The following is a 22,807-nucleotide window of genomic DNA, read 5'->3' on the forward strand; positions in this document are numbered from 1 at the left end:
AGAGCCAATTCATGCACGGTATACTGCATCAGTCTGTCCTGTAGCTGCTCTACGGTCTAAGAGTGCCTGCACTCCATATAAAAATAGTGCAAGAGGAAAACAGTCTTCAAAGTACTGCTAAAATGTGCACAACAACAAACAAGCAAGCCTGATTGCCCTGATTCTTATCTCTTGCACTTCAGCATCTCACCACACCCTGAAAACCACAAGGCAGAATTGCTTCAGACACAGGGAATTTGCTCAAGCAAGACTGAAGTGGAAGGCAGTCTGCTTAACGGCTGTGCTGTGGCCTGGCCACCCAGCCCAGGGAGAGGACATGGCTTGGTTCACTCAACTGGACTTGGAGTCTCGGACAATAGGTCTACAGTTTGTAGGCTCCAAGGTACCAAACATGGTTGTAGTCAAATGTACTGAGCTATCTTCCCTGTTGCAGAGGGTTTTGCCTTTTGAATCCAGATGCAAGACTAGCTTCTTGATGGTTGATGGGGACTTTGTGTGATTAAACGTTTTCCTCTAACCTGCTGCTAAAATCAGTTTCCCCCCTTGTCATGCTCTGGTTCAGGGACAAAGGGACTTGCAGCCCTTTGAGGGATCACACAAGGCTCTCATATTCACCAAACTTCAACAAGTAACAGCCCCTTTCCCATTCCCTCCTTAAACATAACACACAATACAAGGGGGATTTCAAGAACATGTTTAATGATGGCAGTTTCTACTGAAACATGAGAAGTCCACTGAAACTAGTCTTACCAATTTTTTCTTAAAAAGAAGCTTTGGTCACAATGACAAATTCTCTTAAACATTTTTTTAAAAAAGTTCAAGCAATTTCACAAAACAAAATGCATGGTCCTGATAACTCCTCCCACAAAAACTGCAGCAGCAGAAACTCATCTAACAGAAGAAAAAACTCTTAATGAAAACCATAGCCTGCCACCCTGCAGAGATTATACCATGTACAGTGAATTAGAGGGAATGGTTACAAACAAAATGTTCAAATGCATTAGTGTTTGTGTGTTCAAGCTTCATTAGTGCTTGTAGACTTCCAGAAGTCAGTCTGGGCTTAAGATAAGCATTAGGATAGCCCAAGTTAGCGTGCCAAACAAGTGTTTGCAGTCATCTTCATATCTTTGGCTGGGGGGGGGGGAGGGTGAGTGGGACATGATACAACACAACAACAAAAAAAAAAAACACCAAAAAACAAAACACACCACTACCACTACCACCACCCCCAAAACCAACACACCAAACAATTACAAAGCTATCTGTGTACTTCTGTCTTAATTCTGCAGGCAAGTGTGGCACAGGAAGTTCTGGCTTCTCAAATGTAATCTCTGGTGACAGGGCTGTGGTTGGAGTAAAGAAGCTGCAATTCTGTGCAGGGTTTTTCCTCCACAGCACAGCATGCACAAATAGGAAAGCCTCTAATTTGCTTGCTCTGTTTGACTCTGCTACTAGTCGGTAGATTTTGTAAGCAGTGTGCGAGCTACACAGACATCTGTAATAACGCTTTTCTTTCCATTTTCTGCAACAAAAAAATACGCCTTTAAAAATGCTCTTGAACAAAGCAAGCTTGACTATGCAACACAAAAGAGCAGCAGATACTAAGACACATTACAGTCACAATCAGCTTAAATCTGCAGTGTAAGATACACAGAACATTAAGGTAAAACACTCATGTAGTGGTTAATGGCTATTTCTTCTCTGATGAACTCCTAGAACTACCTGAACCAAACAGTTCAAATTATTAAAACTATGTTTTAAACTAATTCCTACTGTTAAAAAAATATTCATATATATACTATTAGATGAGTCACATCAAGTGCTCTTAAAATCTTAACTAAATATAGCTATAGAATATTTAACCAGACACTTTAAATCACATACAGCAACTTTTGTAGAGGTAAACATTGCCTCACATTTGCAACAGCAAAGCATTCTGATTATTTTCATGACCATGAGCAACTGGTGAGGTTGGCCTTTTATTTCTACCGAGCAGCTGCTGCTTCCCTATAAGCACTTTTTAGCTTATGGCACAAGGTTTGGGACCTCCCCGAAGAGCCACAGCATCCCAGCGGCAGTTGAGCACCTCCATCTTCAACATCTTAAATATCTGGTCCCTGTCCACCATTGAGATTTGTCCATGTTACAGAAATGGTGGCATTTTTTAGCCACACGCAAGGGGAGTGGATGGCCTTTGCCAGCCTAACTTAGCAAGTGACCCGAAGCTGTTTGAAAAACTCCTGACTTGAAGAACTGACTCACCCTCCAAAAGGAGAAGTGTCCTTTATGCACCTTTTCCTCTCATCTCTCTCCTACATAACTTGGTCTCGCCTGTCTTCTGTGCAAAGATGAAGGTTTCGTTCCCTCTCCACCACTCATCCAGAGTGCCTGATGCTCAGCTTAATGAGTTTGGCAGAAGAGTGGACATGAACGTGTTGCCATGATGTCTGTTGAGAAAGGGCAGCCGCTTCACTCTGTTGCCTCCTTCCACAAATGCAAACAGAAGCTTTTAACCTCTCTCTCTCCTCTCAACATTGTCACTTCTCTGACTTCAAAAGGACTCAGTCTGCCTAAGAAGTTCAATTTCCAGTCTTCAAAATACTTTAGTCCTGAAGGGACACAATATTTCCTTCAGAATCATCCAGCCCAAGTCTGAAACCTGTTTTACCTAGGTGGAGAAAGAGCCCCAGATCTTATCTCGACCCGCAGCATCGTTCAAGCTACTGGTCCCTGCGACTGACTCCAGCCAGGACACAACCTGCTCGGCCACATCCTCACCTCGCAGCTGACATGTTAAATATTGCTTAGTAACGGTAACACGGAGTGACTCGAAAATCATTCCATGAATGAAAATAACATCGCATTTTTATATTGCCTTGATGACTAATAGTAACACAACAGTCTGCTGTGGGATTTTCCCATCCAGGCTGAAGTGGCTGTTTGCAAAGCCTTTGCCGAGTCATGGCTAGGGAAAGCAAGCTGTTATGGGAGCTTCTTTGATGAAAGTGCAAGGCTGCTGGGAAGGAAAAAAAAAAAAAATCCCCTTCACCTTTTACTGACTGCAGGGCCCATGGGAACCGCACAGAACTGGGGTAGGTCATGGTATCATGACAAAGCAGTTCAGTGTTCTCAGCAAGCCTCAAATCCCAATAGGCTTTCAAAAAAAACCCCACCAACCCAAAACTGGCAGCTTGCTGCAAGGCTGGTGCTTTGCCAGAAATTCTGCAGTTTCCTTGAGGGGTTGTAACTGCAGGAGGCTAGTAGAGGGTCAAGCAAACAGTGGGACAATCCTAAAACAATTGGAAAACATGAGTTTCCCCAAGAAAAGCAAGGTTCCAGCCAGCTTAAAAACTGAAAATAAAAGGTGTTAAGGGGTGCAGTAAACAGTAAAGTCTGAACTGCTTCTGTGGTTACTTTAAAGGAAAACCACAAAGTAAAGAGACTAAACCAGTTAGGTTTGCCCTTTCTAATGATGGCCTGGAAAGCGTACATGCTTGCGGTCTCCTAAACCCAATTCATCCAGATGCAGCAATCTAATTCTCATAGTGTCATCCCACAGCTCTGACCTCTGCAGCACGAAGCACAGCAGGGAGTGATGGTTAAAAATGCATCCTTGAGTTAAATGGGATTTGTCAAGCAGGTGGTAGGGGAAAATTTCCAGTTTGATACAGATTAAGATCACTTATATAAAGCTTCCATGAAAAATAAGAGGTGTTCTTTCTGCAGTCTAATCATTCCACATGAGGACTTATTTTGCTTAGAAAAAAGGTAATATAGATGAATTGTAGACAACTTACAGTCAGCACAGGACAGTACAAAACACTGTTTTTACTCCCTGTGGAAGGGCAGAAAATTACAAAAATATATCTTTAATCCAAGATTGTTGTACTTTAGGGCATGCCTGATTCTTCCTCTTTCCCCATGGTCTCATTTATTGAAGCTGGTCTCATCAGAGCTCCTTGGGACAATGAGAATGTCATCATGAAAGCTTAGTGCAATTGTTGTTTAAAAAAAAAAAAAATCAGTAGCAAGTCAAGAAAATTTTCTACATGAGTCAACCTTTCACACACCCCCCTCCCAAATCCTACACTAAACATAGAGTGTGGCATTTCAGCATGGCTTACATTTTTACCACCTAAAGTCATAAGTCCCCTCTGTAAGGCCCAAAAAATACACTACTTGTTTTTTTTGAACACATGATCTGTTTAACAATGACCAAAGTTTAAGAGTGACTGAAGTATTGAATTAGGATTTTAGAAAATAAGTCCTTGGGCAGCTTGGTTTTATCTTCTTTGTCATCTTCCTTCCGCAAAACTTACTTAGACCCATGATGAGCTGCAAGTCAGTACACAGGGCTGCATCTTGTCATGTTTTAGTGACACTGCAGCCTTCCTAAAGCAAGAGAGAGCCGAGTTTGCAAAGAGGAACCCTGGTCATTCCAACACAGCAGTCTGGAAATCAGGGAACCGAATGGTGACGTTTTGGTCAGAAGATCCATAGCCTGCTGTACAAACAGCACCTCAAGGAGGTGAGGCTTGGTTTGGTTGTAACGCTGCAGAGATGAAAGCCTCCCCTTTCACAGTTATGGCTTCAGCAGGTCCCTCGACAGCAGAATGACATCTTGCAGGGCATCAACACTCCACAGAGCTGCTTTACCTGGAAAGCAGGAAGAATTAGTACAGCTGTAGATTTGCAATTAAGTAGCTCACAGGCAGAGACGAAAACCCATGTGCAAAGTGGAAACAAAATCCAAAAAGCCACAAAGAAAAAGGCAGCATTATTCACTGTGATTGCCATCAGTTTCCTTCAGCAGTTGATTTCCATGGTGACACTGATGTGATGTTAATACCATGCCAGGAGAAACTAGACCATGTGAAGAAAAAAGCAGAGTTACAGCAGACAAAACCCAGATGCTGAAAGATCCTGTGACCAGCCACTGTGCAGACCAGAGTAGGGAGCATGCACACAGGGACTGCTATTTTACTGCACATGGAACAGCATCTTGGACCTCACAGCTTTTTTCACACCAGTGCAGCCTCCTACTAACCAACACATATGGACTATCCTCCTTGTTATGGATTCTCCTCCTGACACGCTACTGCTTTAACTGCTTCAGGGTTCAAAAACAAAAGTCTTAATAGGAACTTGTTATGCTCCATGAAGAAGACAAGAGCTCTCCCGTAGGACTGCACGACCAGTGTAAAATCGACTGAACAAGCCAGCAGAATGTGGTGTGCTCTCTAACAACTGTTACGGCCACATGAGGAAAGAACCTGGCCTTCAAAAACCAAACAAAAAATGCTTTTTCATCATCTCTTTCCTCCCCCGCTGTGGACCCATGGGAAACCCTTAACAGCAGCACCAAAGCTTTGGCAATATGTTGTATTTATAGTAAGCAGCTGACTGTGTAAGTAATTTGTACCCCTTTCAGATGAGGATAAATGATACCCCTCCATTTATACACAACTTGTCTGCCTGCTGGGAAAAAAAAAAAATTAAGCTGCTACAAAACCCAGTGCAATTCACCTAGCATCATCCAGAATGGCCTGCGGCTTTTGCTGGCAAAAAATCCATTAAAGCTGCTCCCTTGAGAGTCAACACCTTGCTGTAACAAGCAGACAATACCATGCTCTGTTCAGAGCTGCAAACAGTCAGGATCTGGAAAGGATGTATTCAAAGAGAAGACACCAATAGTGTAACTCTCATATTTTACAGAGACTGCCAAAAGACTCAAGCACATCAAAGGCTGAGCCCTGCAACTGTGATGAAGACGTTTTCACATAGTTCAATGCTATCTGTGCCTGAAAAAGGGATGAATCCAGAATCCAGCCTTTACATGTGGTGCATCTTTCCTCTAAAACATCCTGCAAGCTCTCAAAAGCCCTTTAGTCCCATGATGGTTGAATAAATGTTCCTGTCCTCTTCCCTCTGACTGTCACCACTCCTTACACATAAATCTTTCTGCTTTCAAGAGCTCTTTGGAAGATGCATTCCTAAAATGCTTCTGTGTTTTGCTGGTGCTGCTGCTGTTAGAGAGAAAAATGACAATCCATGTGGAAAACAAACTGAGGAATTTCACTTAGCTGACAGGAAGGATGGAGGCTTCAATCTGCCCCAAGAAAAACTTTCTTTCAGTACTTATTTAGGAGCCTGACATCAGGACTGGGACAATTCCAGCTCTGACATTTAAATTCCAAGTTCTTCCCTGACTCGGGGCTCTCACGTGGCACGTATCACCCTGGACTCAAAATGCTCTGCGGGGATGGTTGTGAAATTTCACCCAGCTGGGCTCAGCAAGTGTAGCAAGAGCAGAACGCACTGCCTCCAACAGCTGCAAGTCAGCAGGGAGAGGAGACACTGCTGATATCCCAGATTACTGAAGTGCTTTCAAAGCCTTTCATGTGCAAGGCACCACAGAATTTATTCAGTACTTGTTTTCAGTTTTCTATTAAAGCTGACAAGAAATCCCCCAATGAGCTACGCTAGAGTTAATAAGCTTAATAGCTAACAATTTTATTTACCTTTTCAGAAACTGGTTCTTTTTGCAGCTGTTTTATCTCTTTTCCCTTATTACACAAAACAAGCAAAATGGTCTGTGATGGGGGATGGACACTAACACCAGTTTGTTGTGGACATTTGCCTGTAACCTACTATATTTCACTCCTTTCTTCTCGCGTATCGCACAGTGCCAACTGCCTGATGAATCAATGGCTTAGGTCCATCAAGTAGAAGATCATGAAACCTGTGCAATTTTCCCTTGCCTTCTTGAAAGAAAGTACTAAAGGAGAACAGCGGGGAGGAATATCTTAAAATCAAGATCTGTTGGTGGGATGAGAAAGAGCACACTTGGAGGATGGGATTTAGCTTTCCACTAACTCATTTTCCATGGTGTGCAGCAAGTGTAATCCCATCATAAAACATGAAAAATACCTGACATCTGGGAAACGATGACCAATACAGTTCATATGGTCCAAAAATCAATTGGACAGGGATACTTTTCGGCCTTCAGCAGCACAGATTGAACTGGCAATCAAAAAACAAACACCCCTTCCATGTTCACTTGCTTTCTTTGTGTAGTTCCGTAATAATTTCAGAACAATTCCTCAACTTCCTATCCAAATGCCTCTTTCAATACCAGAGCAAATACATATAGAAAACCATCCTCCATATTTAAAAAAACAGTTTCCGTGAAGCTTTTCAAGGAGGTGTTAATGTCTAAATGATTAGTCATCTTTGTTCTTTGACAATCTTTGATTTATACTTTCAGCCTCGTGTCACACAGAAATTGTGCTTGCAGGATTAGAGAGACCATCAACAGAACTGCTTCCCTGCTACAGAAATGAGATCGCAAAGAGGGTATCTATGTAATCCGGCACATGCATGCTTCTGCGTTTGTCAGAGGCAGGCAGTGGGTGGCTTCTGCATCCACAGAAAGGACTGTGTTTGGTTAAGATTTTGAAGTGGTCTCATTAGCCTGCTTTACAGAAGGAAGGTGCTTATTCCTCATTGCTCCACTGCCCAAGGGAAGTGAGGAGTGGGATCTACCAGGAGCCCAAAAATCTTAAAACCTCCTGAAAAAAAAGTGTTTTTTTTTAAAAAGTAACAGCCTTCACCCAACAGCACAGTTTACACTGTCTGCTGTTCTTTGATGCCTCATGTAAGACTGGAAATAAATCCACACAAGGACAAAGCATTAAAGGAAAGAAAATTAAATGCACAAGAACAATTGGAGAGGTATATGTTGCTTCTCCCCTGTTGCTGCTAGACAGCAACTGCCTTTTAATTAGAGTGCTGTTTGCATTACATGGGGGAGACAGCACAGAATCTCAATTACTCCCCCAAACATAGATGCGAGTGCCAGTACAGGTCTTTCAATGATGGGAGGGGACCTCAAGCAAACCAGCCCAGAGCATACCCACATCATCCTCAACAAAGACTTACGCTGCAAGCCCAAAACAAGACTCTATTTATGACCTGCATATCCATCGAGTAGGTTAATATTGCGGTAACATATTTAGTTTTATGCATAGGAGGTACCTAATGTCATGGCACTCCAGGCCAGCTCTTCAGATTTTTCCCTACTGCCATGCTGATGGTAACCTTGGAGATCTGAAAGCATAGGATTGTCTTACAGTACATATAAGTAACACTTATAATAATAATGCTTACAGTCCATCACAGCCGACAAACATGTCCCTACTGCATTGCTCTTTGGAAAACTGGCTCTTTCCACTCCATTCCCGTATTTTCTCAGAAGCTTGTATTTTAAATATACTTTTGGTGCCTTTCTGGTGGAAAGCATGGAGCAAACACCATTACAAATCATCACTTTCTGGAGAATGGACCGTTTTCTGCATAGTTTCACAGCCTTTAAATCAAAAATGAACAGGACAAAAGATTCCAGCTAACTTCACATGATATTCAGAAGCCAGGGAGACTTTGAAAATTCTAGGTTTAAATAGCTACAGAAAGCTTGTTTCTGATGTAGATATGACAGCACGTATGTTACAACACTGAACAATGGGCACTCCAGTCCTAGGCATACCTTTCAGTACCAGCGTGTCACAAAGAAATAAAGAATTAAGGAAATCAGAATAATGACTCTTGTCAGCCATGGCACTGCACCAGTGGATCGTGCCGCAGCATGGGGCTGCACAAGGTTTAGCTTCTCTGAAAGCAATCCCAGTAACAGTACAGTCACCAAAGCAGCACCTGGTCAAAATCCCCTCGCCAAGACTTGGTAGCACAAACAGGCCAGAAGTCTGTCATGGCGTAAGCCAAGTATGCGCCACTGCTAGGAGGCTGCTTGAATAAACCTGAATAGCTGCCACAACTGGTAATGACTGCTGGCAAGGATGCACCTTCATTTGAATTAAAAAATAAATAGATAAAAGAGAGTGTGTGGAATAATCTAGCCCATGGGAACTTATCAGGAGACACCTGTCACTCCTCTGTCCCCATCACAACTGCTTCCAGGTTGCTGCAACTCAAGACACATTGTTTTAGTTGGCTAACAAGCTGAAACAGCAGTACGACCCCATTCCTTATGCATCAGCCCTAGTGACACCTCTGCAAGTTCACCTAACGCATCTGAACAAGTTCTGGGTTTCTTTTTTTTGTTCGGGATTTGGGGTTTTTTTTTGAGATAATGGAGAGGGGAAGTAGTTTTCCTGACTTACCAATTAATGAAGGCTCTTTTAAAACTGTAGGCACTTGCTGAATATCCAAAACAAACCTACCACTCCAGTTGTGTAGCTACCTGCACATATTTATAACTCCATTTATTAACCACAGAGAAGGATAAAGTTACTTCCCCTTACCCTGTCTTCCTGTAATCTGCACCCAGCTGCAAAAAACAAAGGAAGCCTTAGGTAGCACAAGGCAACTATCTCCTGAATGTCTTTTTTTGGGGGGGGGCCGACGACCGGGGAAGGAACCTCAACAGAAGACCTGGTAGAAGTTAGTTTACTGACTTACCGCAGGCATGTCCAAGATGCCCTTTCTGCAGCTCTAGCCCTCTCTTCCCATCTGAACACAAGCACCTATGAAGAACCCCCCCGACTGGTTTAATGGGGATGTCTACGGTCAAACTCAGCAATTAAAATTTGCGAAGAAGTGTCTTTATTGGTGACAGAAGATAGGAACTGTTTGGGGATGTAGTCTCTGAGCTGCACAAAGGAACCAGAGAGCTTGATACCTTTTACAGCAGACATATCCTCAAAGAAGGTTTCCCCAAATCAGTACCACTAAGGGGTTGTCTGTAAGATGATCTCCCCCTCTAAACTGAGGTAACTCTGTTTGAGCTAAACAAACATATGTCTGAAACAGCAAGGACTTCAGAAAATGTGGAATTTAATAGCTGTGGGAGAAAGGAAGAATTCCCACAGCTGAAGGAAGACTTGTTGGCTAAGAACCAAAAACCCCTACAGTCTCTGAACAGAGCATCACACAAGGTGAAGAGCCATTTCTACTGTGGAGGAACCCACAAAGACCAAATAACTTTTGTGAAAGCATCAGCACAGTGTGTGCTCCAGAGAATCAACGTCAGATAACACAACCACAGCTCTCATGAGTCGGATGGTTTCCAGCAAGCTCTCTTCTTTGTTCAGCTACTATTTTACTATTAGACATCCTATCCTGAAGCACTGCCATGACTGAGAACCTTCTGGTCTCAGTCTTTGGAAAACCCCTCTGATCTCACTATCAAAAGTTCACAGAAACAGTACCCAGTTAAGAGGAAGAGGAGCAGGAGACATAGACAACAGTAGGCCATGGCAAGACAGATCTCTGCACTCTGGGTTTAACAAAGCTCAGTCCCAAAGTAAAAACTGCACAAGCTGAAATTATTAGAGCAAACACAGGGCAGCTACAGAAAATGGCAACAGTCAGGCAAGGACTGATAGGAGTCTTCTAATTCAAGAACTAATTATTTACACATAAAGGCATGACTCACACCCTTCATTGTTTCATAGCTTCCAACTATTGCCTGACTTTTATAGAGAAACAACACACTTATTTTGAAAATGACCAGCAGAGCATGCAGTGGTATGTGTTTTAGATGCTGGCACATGTGCTTAGAGCAAATGCATTGTTCCCCCTTTCCAAAGGTAGGAGATGGGCAACAGGAGTAAAGCGTGGAAAATCTCCAGTTAAGAGTTGTCAAGGTCTGTGTTTTTATAATTAGGAGTGCTTATTTCAGCCAAAGTGAGACAGATTTTAGAGTAGGCCTTATTTGGATGAGAATGCAACTTGAATGCTGTGGATGGTATGATGCAAATAAAAATAAGAGATGCAGATATCCTGATACCATAAATCAATGTGCAGCATCTTTATGTGCTGAGTGGTTGCTATAAATCTCAGGCCCAGAATAGGCACCAAGAGTTTTGGGTTGTCATACCACTTCTATCTCAAAAAGACAAACACATTTAAGGAAAGTTTGTTGCTAAGGGATAACTGCTAACACCACCAGTGAGGGACCACAGTCTTCTCTTTGTCACAGAACAACATGAGAGCACTGTGGTACAAACCCAGAGGTTGGTGGAGATTTGCCATAATTTCCCTCCCAGGATCACAGAAATGGCAGCGCCTGGGAAAGCAGCCCTTGATCCACAGCCCTCCATCTAGTGTGTGTGTAGACACTGAGAGCACACAGGAACGACTGCCAACAGCTGCCTGAGAAGGGAAGTTCAGTCTGTTAAACCTTGTTAGCTCTCTGGGGCACATGTATCCCATTGTGCTGCTCTGCACAGGAAAGAGGAGGGCAGACAGCCTAGGAGTAGTGACATGGTTATTACAAGAGCAGGAGAGTACAGAGCAATGTTTGCCGAGAACAGGCAGAGGGGCTGTAAAGGAAAGTGATAATGCCTGGGCAAAGTGAAAGGGAAACTGCAACTGCCATATCTCTGCCAAGCTGGCCCAGCAGAGAAAAAAAGAGCTGCCTTCACTAAAAAGAGCTCAGTGAGCAAGCATAACTGGATGGGCTCGCAGCAGTACCTGTATTTCACATCAAACACTGTTGAGTCTTCATCCTCATCATCTTCTTCGTTCAAAGGAGCCATTTCTACCCGCTCGGCTGGAGTGGTGATTATGTCGTACTTCCTGGTCTTCTTAATCCTCTTGCCAGACCTGAAACACAGAAGTGGGAAGGGAAGGATTGTCTTTATACAGTATTCCTTGGAGCAGCTGAAGATGTTGCCACCAACACTGAATCACCGCCCTGTTTGATTCAGACCTCCCCAGACACAAAGGCTGTGGAGCCAGCCTGCGTCCCCTCCTGCCGCCTTCCTAAGGCCACTGTTTGTGCCCATCAGCGTAGAGCACAATTTCTTGTCAACTGCAGTCCAGATCAACATCAGTCTTTCAGCCTCTGACAAACCAGAGAACCTCTGCCATCCAGGGCAGACATACAAGCACAGCAGCCCACTGCATCCTCCTACTGCCACGCTCAATAAGTGAGACGCAGGCTTAATCAGTTGAAGCAGCCAATGCTTTAGTGAACATGTTTAGATTAGAAAGCCCAGGTTAAGCCTTGGTGAGACAGGGGAATGTTCTAGGAAGGATTATAAGGAGCAAAGGGGTGGTAATGTTTGGGTACAAACAGCCTGCTGTCTTTTCTTGCCATCAGGCAAAGTTCAGGACTCCCAGATCAACAACCCTGAGCCTTGTCTGAGAAGTTTCATACTCTACGCTGTGTAAGTGCTATGAAAAGTTATCAACTATCATTCAAAGCTAACTGTACCTACCACCTCTCCTCCTAGAGATGCCAGCCTTATTTTCCTTTTGAAATGGAGATGCTCAAGCGCATGCATGTCCCACAGTTTTGAGAGATCTATTTTCTAACACTTACTTTCAATTAACAAACACTTGGTATGTGGCTTTTCAACTAATTCTTTGCCTCTGGCCTGAATTGTGCAGGTTCTTTTTATTTCACCTACTCCTTTCATGCATATTAGGAGGGTCACACTGCTCATGCATGAATCCAATTTTGTTATTATACATTAAAGAAGGTGCTGATGTGTATAGCTAGCCTTCAGGGAGAAAAATGGATGGTTTTGGTTAACAAACTGCAGAATTTTCCCCTTCACCTTTTATAAAACAAAACTGGCAACTGCCAAGCATGAGAAGGGAGCTGGTGCAGGCACAAGCATGCAGCCCCTAATTTTTGGTAATCACAACTAGCGCTCCAAGCAGGCAGCACGTCATGAGTATACTTTCACTGTCAAGGAGTCTTGCCCTGGCATGTCACACAAGGTGTGCCGGATTCAACACTGCCATTTTTGCATCAAGAACGGATGCCTTTTAAAGAGCTACACAGTAGCAAGAACCAAGGTGTGAACATCACAGCGAGACTGCGACTCAAGCCCTGCGTTTGCATCTCTACCACAATGGCCCCTTCCAGGCTTGAAGTAAAGGAAATTTAAAATCAATGAACAGCTCCGACGTGGAAATCTCAGTGCCTCTGCCTAGCATTGCTTTTGGGTAGTAGTCCAAGGCTGAACAAACAGGTCCCAGCCCTCAGGATGGGGCAGTTTGCATTTCCTCCCTGTTCTGAAGGCTAAGGTTGCATCAGAAGTGAGAAGAAAGTATTCTCCTGTTGTCTAATCTTTATAGCAATCTGTGCCGCTGTGTCACGTACAGCACGGGGTGGTTTGCTCTTTTACTGCTGCTGTTGAAACAAGCAATATTATATCTGATACAGTAGGACTCTTAACCCAAACACTTGAAAATCCTTTTGAAAACACTTCTCCATCTTATTCTGCTTCTCAGCCAAGACCTAGAAGCAAAGTGATGCAGGGAGGTCTCATCTTACAAGTAATGCACTGCTTTTACAAGAAACATTTACTCACGCTGTGAAGCCTAAACATAGACCAAAACTAACCTGTGTCTACCTGTCAGAACAAACCAAGCACAGCCTTACCACTTCGCCTTACACATACAGTCTGCAGGGAGTTTCCATAGGTTCACCCATTTAAAACCCTACCTGTATATCAGGCCCACTTTATTTAGAGACATTCTCCCTCATTCCCTCCATTAGAAAACATAACTTACTCTACAGAACTCATCTTACAACAGTTAACACTGACTGCTTGAAGGAATTACTGCAGAATAGGTATTTTTAGAAATGGAAAACTAGAACCATTTAGCCTCCAGCCATTAATTAGTCTATTTGGGCTACACTTTAAAGAGGACCTGGAGCAGAACTCGCTGCACAGTATCTATTAATCCTCCACAACCCACACTTAACCACAGTGCTTATTTAGAAAAGGGAGAAAGTTAATTTTGCTGCTGGTTTTTGGCTAAGCCGCTACAATCAGTTGTTTGCCATTGGCAAGGTAAAAGGGTCTTTCCTTGCCTCTTCTTCCTCAATTAATTCTACACCAGATTACCTAGCTAATTTGTCATTAATCTGTATTTTTCAGTGGTCCGTTTTCTCACACTTGCTCATTTGAACGACTCCCCTAGGCTTCATAAATACTAGAAGAATTACCCGAGTTAACTTTAAAGGAAAGCCTTGGGAATGTCCCTACATGCACGCAAAATAAGCCTGTCCATCAGGAAACAGTTGCACATTAAAACTCCCAAATCTCAGTAGGATCCCTGTAATCATCAGTGATGACAATGCAAAAGGAAAAGCACTTTATCCAGCGGGTGGGACCAGGCAGCATCTTTTGTTTGCAGACAGACAGCAGAGTCAGCAGAGTAGCACAGGGCAGGAACTACAGAATACAAATGCTTCATGAACTTTGGAGACCTCCTGGATACGATCAAGACACATTAGCTCTCACGGGCAAAGAGAGGATCTCCTTTCTAGCCACATTCATTTTGTGTCTTTTTTTTTAAAGCAATATTGTGTTGGTTTTTTTAAAGCAAACAAGAAGCGTGCTGGAAGCTGTGGTCAGAGTATGCCCCTTGCATAATGACAAGCTGAAACGCTCCCCAAGTGATTTAGCCAGGGTAGAAGCGGTACTGAATATTTCAGCACAGAAAACTGTCTTTCACTTAAAAAAAATCATATTGCTTCTGCTGTCTGACTTTAGCCACCCCCTCGCCCCATAATTATAAGGGGATGCTACAGGTCTTGCACTGAATCATCATGAGGAGGGGGAGAAAAAAAAAAAGTTAACTGCAGCCAGGGATATTAACCTTTCACTTTAGACCGCACCAAAACCAGCTCGCTAGTGTTAACAGAAGGCAGGTGTAGCAAGCACAGCGCTTAATTGAGAGAAGATGAAGTGGTGTTCACACACTGGCACTGCCCTTGGGTTCAAAAGCCTGTGGCACCATGCACCACACCAGGGTCTCGTCCATCAGAATCAGATGTACTCCCTCCACCACGCCGCACAGTGCAAGGAGGGACAACATACAGAGATGGGCTGGAGCAAAACGCTGACTTTGTATCTCTGTATTTTGACCAGAGGCTATTTTGATCAAGCACCAGTCATATGCAGCACTTCATCCTCCTTTCTGAGGCATCATGTGGTGGAGTAACTGCTCAAGTCAACTCACTAGTTCATTATATTATTTACGCCTCTAATCATTTTAGTCAACAATCCTGATATTCAAGGATAATGCTTTTCTTGACCCAGAGAGAGAGGTCTCTGCATTTCTTATCTAGCATTAACACTTCCTGCTAAGAGATACAGAAGGAGGGGACCATCCCTGAAAAAAAAGGAAAACCAAAAAAAACCCCTATCCCTTCTTAGCAGAGTACTTATTGGAAGTCTGATTAAGCCAGCTACAACCTTCCTCCTAGAACTGCAGCAATGTTATATCAGGAATGGAACTGGGACCAGTTTATTTGCTGTTAATGGTCTCCCTTAGCAGTTGAAAAAAAAAAATAATTAAGGAAATATAAACCTGGGAAAACTCCAGGCTTACTACCAGCTGATGAATTAGGTCAGTGATATTTCATTACTGTTGATCTGTCTGGCTACCTCTGCTCTCTGGATGGTGCTGTATACAATGAGGTTAAATCATAAAGCTAAGTCCTTACATGTTTTCTGGATATACATTTTGCTGTAGCAAACTGAAGGTGCCGTCTTTTCTAACAATCCAGTCTTTAAGATGGAATATATGTGGCCACAAAGAGCAGAAGAGTCCCCTTGCTTAACTCCGCTGCTAATAGGATGGATGCATCAGAGACTGCTACTGTGAGTAACTTCAGGAACACCTAAATGGGATATTGTTGTGGTTCAATGAAGCAGTGATGTCTGTAAGTAATTAAAATACAGCCACTCACATCTGATGGTCAGTACCTGTGCCAGCATGTACTTCCAAACATTATAGCACAGTCAGACCAATATAATCTGAGATGTGCTCAAGAAGTATCCTTGTTTTATAGGAGACAGCTATCGAAACTTTTATGATCTACCCAAACTCTTCAAGGCAGTGAATCCTACAATAAGAAACAGCATTCATCCTCTGTTGTGACTGTTCACATCACAGCTGTAAAGAGCCCAAGACAGTATGAGACAGCGATCCCCTCTCCCTTCCTTCTGTCAATTTGCTGTCACATTCACATCGAGACACTCCAGTCTTCCCAAAGACAGGACCTCTGAGACCCACGACAAGTGTCCCATTTGTCATTCTCTGTAGCCCTAACTAAATTACATGCAGCTTAAATGAAGCTTTCAACATAGGTCACAAATACGTGTTTTGGGGTTGGTTGGTTTGTTGGGCGTTTTTCCTTTTCCATTTAAGGTCATTTTAATGGTGAGTTTTTCTTTTCTGTTCCTGGCAGAGGTCTTGTCTTTGCTGGATTACTCTAACTGGTTATAATACAATTAATTTTAAATCAGTCAAACTCTCTGGGGTTAAGCCTTGGATGGCCTGGAGCAATTGCCCAGCTCATACAACAAAGGGTCTTGTATCCTATGATCATATGCTTGAACCTCTCTCCTCCACCTCAGTAATTTATACCAGTTTCGCAATTACTGGAAAACTAAGCTTAAAGTGGTATTTGAGGCAGAAATCAAAATTGGACAACAAGCAATGTAACAAAGCAACGAGTTACAAAATAAGCAGGTAGCTTTTCTCTAAAAATCTAGATAAATAGCAGCCTTTTCCAGCCTGGGTTCTGTTCATTCAAAGCCAGGTCAAGGCATGTAGCAAACACTTACAGCACACAGTTTTCTGCAGCTAAAGCTTTGGGTTGCTTTCAGCTGGCCCATTTGAGCAGCAGTAACTTGCTCAGTTTCCCTAGAAGGCATACAGTCTACCAGCACAGCCAGCCACATCTGAAAAATTACATTTCCTGGGAGCTGATCCCATGAATTGTATTGCCATGAAATGAACTGAGCTGCACCAGGAAAGAGAAGTAGGGCAGAATATGGGGGTAAAAAGGCAAATTTCAAAACACAGATCAGAGAGTGAATTTAGCCGCATGAACTGTTCATGTGTTTCTTGGTAATGCAAACTACCCAACTATTTGATTGAGAATAACATGAAATTTGGTCTGTTGTGGAAATAGTTTTGGTTTTGGAGCATGCAGTGCCCAGGGGTATAGGAAAGAAAGCAAGCCCAGAACTGAGCTTGCCAAAAAAAAAAAAACACCAAACCCAAAAAAACCCTATAGCAAATTAGGTCTTGCCACATTCAGACAAGTAGGAGAGTCTTGGCTGGCCTTCACAGTCCCTAGTAGCCACAGAGAGAAAGGAAATTCAGACCACTTTTGGTAATACCACATTCTGAATCACAGGACCATCAGATGAATTCAGAGCATAACACTCCCAAAAGGAATGAAGAAGAATCTCTGAGCGTTGTCTTAGAAAAGAGAGATGGAGAAATGTATCATCCCTGCTTGAACAAAAATAGGAAAATAATATATACATAAAAATATATAAAAGTGAGATGTATAAAAAAATAAAATTCATTTAAAAATAAATCCAATGCCTGTGACAAGAATATCTGGCCCCTCACTATTTCATTTCATCTCTACAACCCATATCTAAAAGGATAATTTACTTCCAGCAACCCAGAGCAATTTCACAGTGAAGGTTTAATCAAAGATTGGATTTCAGCAAAATCTCTTCAATAGGCATCCATGACACTTCAGAAAAAAAACTGCAATGTTTTTTACTAAGTATGAACAAAGCTCTTATTCTGATGGGAGAAAAGCTTTACATTTATTGAGGGTAAATCCCTTATCTCTTCTGCAACAGAATCTCCTCCTATCTATGTTGTCAGCTACAAGTGTGACACTGTACAAATGTACCTGTTGGTATTCTTGTCTCATTTGCAACTAGGATAACTGTTTACAAACAAGTGCTCTGTCAGATAAAGAAACGTACTCAGAAGCCGAAAGCTTCATTTTCCATTTTCCTTGCAGGTTCTATTAAAGATACACAAGAGATCTCAGAGGGTGAGGGGTTTTTTAACATATCTTTAATGCTGCATTAACTGTGATCAGTTGCATAACGATGACTTTGGCATGGGAGAATTAATCCATCATTCCCAAGGTGACTTTAACCTGGACCTGGTTTTGCTGATTATGGTACAGGGAAAGGTCTTTAAAGGCTATCAGTTTGCTTTCTTTGGCTAGAAATGTTCAGCCTTACACCAGGTCTCCTTAACACAAGGTCTCGCTTTATACCCAGAAGAAACCGAGGCAGAGGAAATAAACTCTCCAAGATCAGGGAGCACTAGGAGTAGAAACTTAAGCTTTTCATTCTGCACTTAGTTATAGGCTTCCTAATACCAGCTCATATACCTACTACCAATTTTGCTGTGTTTGTCCATCATACTGATTAACAAAAATTCTCTTCAATATTTTACTGGGTTCTCATAAATCACCTCGCTTTAATGAGTAAATTTATTTGCACTGTCTTTTGCCAGCTGCTGCGACACATAAGAAGAATTTAGTTAAAAGTCTATTTCTTTAGAAGGTATCAGTTCTTATCATTTTGGCCCTTAAGACCACATTTTATAATACTGCCATTGTGAACACTGTCCTTCCTATCAGAATTAATTCAGAAGCGGGAGAAGCAGAGGATTTCAGCTGCAGCCATCATGTAAATCACAAAGGAGCTGCCTGAAGACAGAACAAGGAAGAATTTGCCAACTCCACTTGTTCAACTACTTCTGTCACCGGAGACATGGCGCTCACCTCCTCCCTGCCGCCCAGAGCCAGCTGCTCCACTCTCCCGGCTCTTTCCTGCTGCCCCTACCTAGAAGTCAGATGACTGTTAACTACTGAAAGTCTGCAATCTTCCTGGCAAAGCTGGGCACAAACAGGCAACAGCTTTTTATTTGTAGACTGCACTAGTCAGGCACAGCCTCTATTGCACCATGGGGACTCTCGCCACTACCCTGAGATAAATAATAATTAACACTAACAGTGCCAAATGGAGCTTTAGTATTTGCTTTTCTTCTGCTTCGGCAACAAGCCGAGAGGAAGACTGGCTTTCTAAAGGTACTGAGTTTAATTTGCTCATGTCCCTCACAGCAGGAGACATTACACAAGTTTCAAGGACTGCCTGGATAACTCAAGCACGCGCCAGCACCAACCCACTCCAGCACAAACTGGCCCACGCTGGTTATGCCACGCTAAATGGATGAGATACGAGCACCAAGCAGATGCAAACCTCTGCCCAGCTTCCTGCTGCTCACCAGCGCTTCTCCCAGCTCTCTGAGGAACCGGGAGTTTCTCTCCTTCTGTGCCAGGAGCAGGAGCTTGCCTCCATCAGCGATCTAGCTGACTGTAACACTGGGGAGGTTGGTTACACATCACAGTTCCAGTCAAATCAGGGCTGTGATCTAAACCAACATCTACTTTAGGTTACGCTGGACCTCCTCAGGCCTATCTGCTTAAGCTTCATTAAAAAGAAAAAGAAAGATTTGTCTTTTTTACCCAGCATGAGTTACTACAGCGGTGGCACCTGCATTATCCCACGGGATACAGGTGGACGCAGGTGGCTGAGGCTGGACGGGACCTCTCGAGATCAAGCAGGGCGACCTGGAGCTGGCTGTCCAGGTGGGCTCTGAGTATCGCCACGGTCAGAGACCCCACAGCCTCCCCCGGCCACCAATGCCAGCGAACCGCCACCCTCACAGCAAAAGAACCCCCCGCGTATTTTTGTACGTTCAGGTGGAGTTTCACACGCTTCGGTCCCGGCCCACTCCAGTCCCCAGCCACCGCCGTGGCCCCCACGCGCCGAACTGAGGCCCGCATGCCCCACGCCTGGAAAAAGCCACTCGAGACCCAACTCCCGCCCTGTTTTTCCGCTGAAGCGGGGGAAGACGCGCGTTTGCGCGGCCGGCGGCACCCCTACGACTCCCCAGGAGTTTCACGAGGCATTTACACGTGCCGTGCTCGAAGTCAGGCTTTAGAACTGCTATTAATAGGCGAGGAGCTCAGCACCGCCCGGGCTCCCCGCCTCCCCGGGCAGGCGCTGGGAGGTCGCGCCGCTGCCGGGGCTGAACGCCTCCCGCCTGCCTCGGCCGGCGGGCAGGCCTCGGCCGCAGCCCGCCCGACCCCCGGCCTCCGCCCCGCGCTCCTCCGCCGCCGCCGAGGGCGAGGGGAGCCCCGAGGCCGCGGGCGGAGGCCTTGGCCCGGCACCGGCACCTGCCGGGGCCGGGGCCGCGGCGCGGCCCGGCCGGGCCCTCCCTCCCTCCCTCCCTCCCTACCTGAAGACGCGGAGCAGGAGGCAGGCGATGAGGACGGCCGTGAGGGCGCAGGCCCCGATGACGGCGGCCTTCAGCGCGGAGAGGTCGCGGAGCAGCGCGGGCACGGGGCTGAGCTGGGCCCCGCTGTGGTTGCCGGGCGCGCCGGCCGCCTCGGCGGGCGGGCGGCTGCCGTTCACCGCCGCCGGCTCCTGGCTGCCGCGGGCGCCGGGCGCGGCCGGCAGCAGCAGCGGCAGCAGCAGGCAGGCCGAGAGCAGCAGCAGCGGGGCGGCGGAGCGCATCCTGCCCGGCTCCGGCCGCCGCCGTGCCGAGCCCCGGAAGGCAGCGCCGGCCCGGCCCGGCCCGGCCCGGCCCGGCCCGCCTCCCCGAGAGGCGCCGCCTCCCGCGGCCGGAGCCCCGCTGCCGGCGGCCGGGGAGAGGCGGGCGGGGGGCGGCCGGCACCGCGGCCTCCAGCGCCTCCTCCCCGCCCGCCCCGCGGCTCCTGCCGCCGCCCCCCGGGCTCCTCGGGGCTGCCTCCGCCGCGCCCGGTGCCAGCGCCATCTCCTCGCCGATAACGACCGCTTGTAGTCAGCGTCTGCCCCGATGCAGAGCGATCGCGGGGCTCGGGCTGCGATCGCGGGAGGGTCGGGACCTCCCCGTGCTGCCGGTCCAGCACGGCCCGGCTGATAAACTCCGGAATTCCTGGATCAGGTGCCCTTTTGGGTTTGCCTTCCCCGTGGTCTCCGAGGCGCCGCTTCCGCGGTCATTTATTTACTGATGATCCACATCTTTAAGGTCCTAAGAGCCGTGGAAATCACAGCCACGGTTCTGCAAAGCACCCCGGGCGTGCTGAGCCTGTGAACAGTGCCATCCGCTAAGCCCGGCGGGGAGAATAAGTAGGGGAGCGGGGGAGCCTGCGCTGCGGTACTCCTGAGACACAACTTACTTACTTTTGCTCTCCGTCTTTAGCATTAGCGTGAGCTTCACCGCCGCGAAATAACTGTGTCTGGGGAGAGGGGCCCGTTGCCACTGAACTGAAGTGAAGCAGAGAAGAGGGGAAAGAAGAAAGAGCCCACTGCCTTCCTATTAAACTCTATACTTTGGGGTCGGCGTGGCAGGGTATAATGTATAGAAACGAGCGACCCAACTGTGAAGAAGATGAGAGATGCATTCCTGCTGGCAATGTCTCATGGGAAAGATGGCAGAGAAATAACACGTGGTGCATCCACTTTCCCAGCCAATTGGGATGCTGTCTTAAATGCCACCCACTCGGTTATAAAAGCATCCTGTGTTTTTTGCAGGAATTTCTTTGGGATGAGGAAATTTTGACGTGGACGATGTGCAGAAGGCCCCCTAGGCTGTTTGAATTGGTCATTGTTCTGGCTTTATTTCATTGCTTACTTTTGTGTAGTTGTTTCCAACATGGGGCCCCAGGTTATTTCTGTTCAGGGGAAAAAAAAAAAAAGAAAAAAATCCAGCTGGGGAGGAGGTCAAATTGGTGATGCAGACTCTTTCCCAAACATTGGTGTGACCGCTGCTCACATGATTTATTATTTGTAAACACTGACCCTGATGTTGGCCCTGCCTGTTCTGAGATATTTGCCAGCTGCTGCTCAGCCTCTATCAGATTTCACTTGGTTGTACACTGCCATTCCTCTTGCAGTGCAGTGCTTCTCCATAGGATGAAGGAAGAGGTGTCAGGGGCTTCGAAAGCGAGAACCACCTCCCGCTGGTCACAGAGCTCGGGGTCCAAATCCACACCTCCCATTCGCCTTTACTTGTCTATGTGAAACCAGAGCTCCACAGTGCTATGTATTGGGCACGTACCTGCTCAAAGACACTCTTCACCCTCAAAAGCTAATAGTCGCAATCGCTGTGTGGGAATCCTGGGTGTGAATCCACTCAGGATTCTGCTTAACTGCTCAACCGTTAGACAGGAGTGATGGGTAAACACTAGATGGTGTCCCACACTGATCCTTGTGTCTGTTCCTCTGGTGTTCCTTGGGCAAGGAGAAATGAACAGCAAAGACTCCTATGAAGCTTGCTCAAAGCTGAGTACTGCTGGCTTTGCTGTGAAGTGACGCAGGATAGGTGGGCAGCACAAAATCCTTCTGAAAAAAGACATGAAAAATGGACATTGCTGGACCTACAGTTTTCCTGCGATCATTTTTAATCTTACCTTGGCATGGCTGCTGTGGCGCTGGACTGGCAAAAGGGCACTGTAGGCTTTGTAAGCCAAGTCATTTTGTTTCACGTTCTTTTTTTAATAGAGCCGGACTTATTCCTGAAATAAATATTCTGCAAATTTGCAACAGGATTTGCTGTATTGTATGAGCATATCAGTGTAATTTCCTCAGAAATGCACAGCCTGAAACATCTGTTGCTTGACTTGCATAAACCGGGCAGTAGTAAATGCTGGATCTGGCACTTTGATTTGATTTTATTGCTGCTTTGGTTTTTTCCTTTTTTTTTTTATGTTGCTATGGCAGATATTTCAATCTACTAAGATTTAGGCTGAAAGCCAGTACAGGGAATTAGTATTTATTGTCACTACAGAGTTCCTCTATTTGACAAGGTGCAATTGTACCAGTATGTATGGTGTCAAACATATTCCAAACAGCCTAGAAATGGTAAAACTCAAGATTCTTCCAGCTTGTTTCTGATCCACCTAAGAAGTAGACTTATGCTCGTGGGATTTTTGGTGCTC

At 45.2% G+C, this 22,807-nt stretch overlaps 1 protein-coding gene across 1 annotated transcript; it reads right to left on the reverse strand.

The window, feature by feature from the left end:
- Positions 1–688: 688 nt before the first annotated feature.
- FAM174B (family with sequence similarity 174 member B) lies at positions 689–20,514 on the reverse strand. Its single transcript, XM_049812789.1, has 3 exons — positions 20,125–20,514; positions 11,494–11,625; positions 689–4,656 (listed from the first exon to the last, which is right to left on the reverse strand). Exons 1-3 carry the CDS (start codon positions 20,400–20,402, stop codon positions 4,653–4,655), a joined length of 414 nt encoding a protein of 137 aa, XP_049668746.1. The 5' UTR covers positions 20,403–20,514; the 3' UTR covers positions 689–4,652.
- Positions 20,515–22,807: the final 2,293 nt, after the last annotated feature.

Source organism: Accipiter gentilis, chromosome 10 (assembly GCF_929443795.1).
Source record: "Accipiter gentilis chromosome 10, bAccGen1.1, whole genome shotgun sequence".
Taxonomy (NCBI): domain Eukaryota; kingdom Metazoa; phylum Chordata; class Aves; order Accipitriformes; family Accipitridae; genus Astur; species Astur gentilis.

Excerpts from the sequence above, each read along its gene's own strand:
- FAM174B (XM_049812789.1), bottom strand. The coding sequence starts at position 20,402 with ATGCGCTCCGCCGCCCCGCTGCTGCTGCTCTCGGCCTGCCTGCTGCTG. Across the intron at positions 11,626-20,124 it reads CTCCTGCTCCGCGTCTTCAG|GTCTGGCAAGAGGATTAAGA; the intron begins GTAGGGAGGGAG and ends TCTGTGTTTCAG.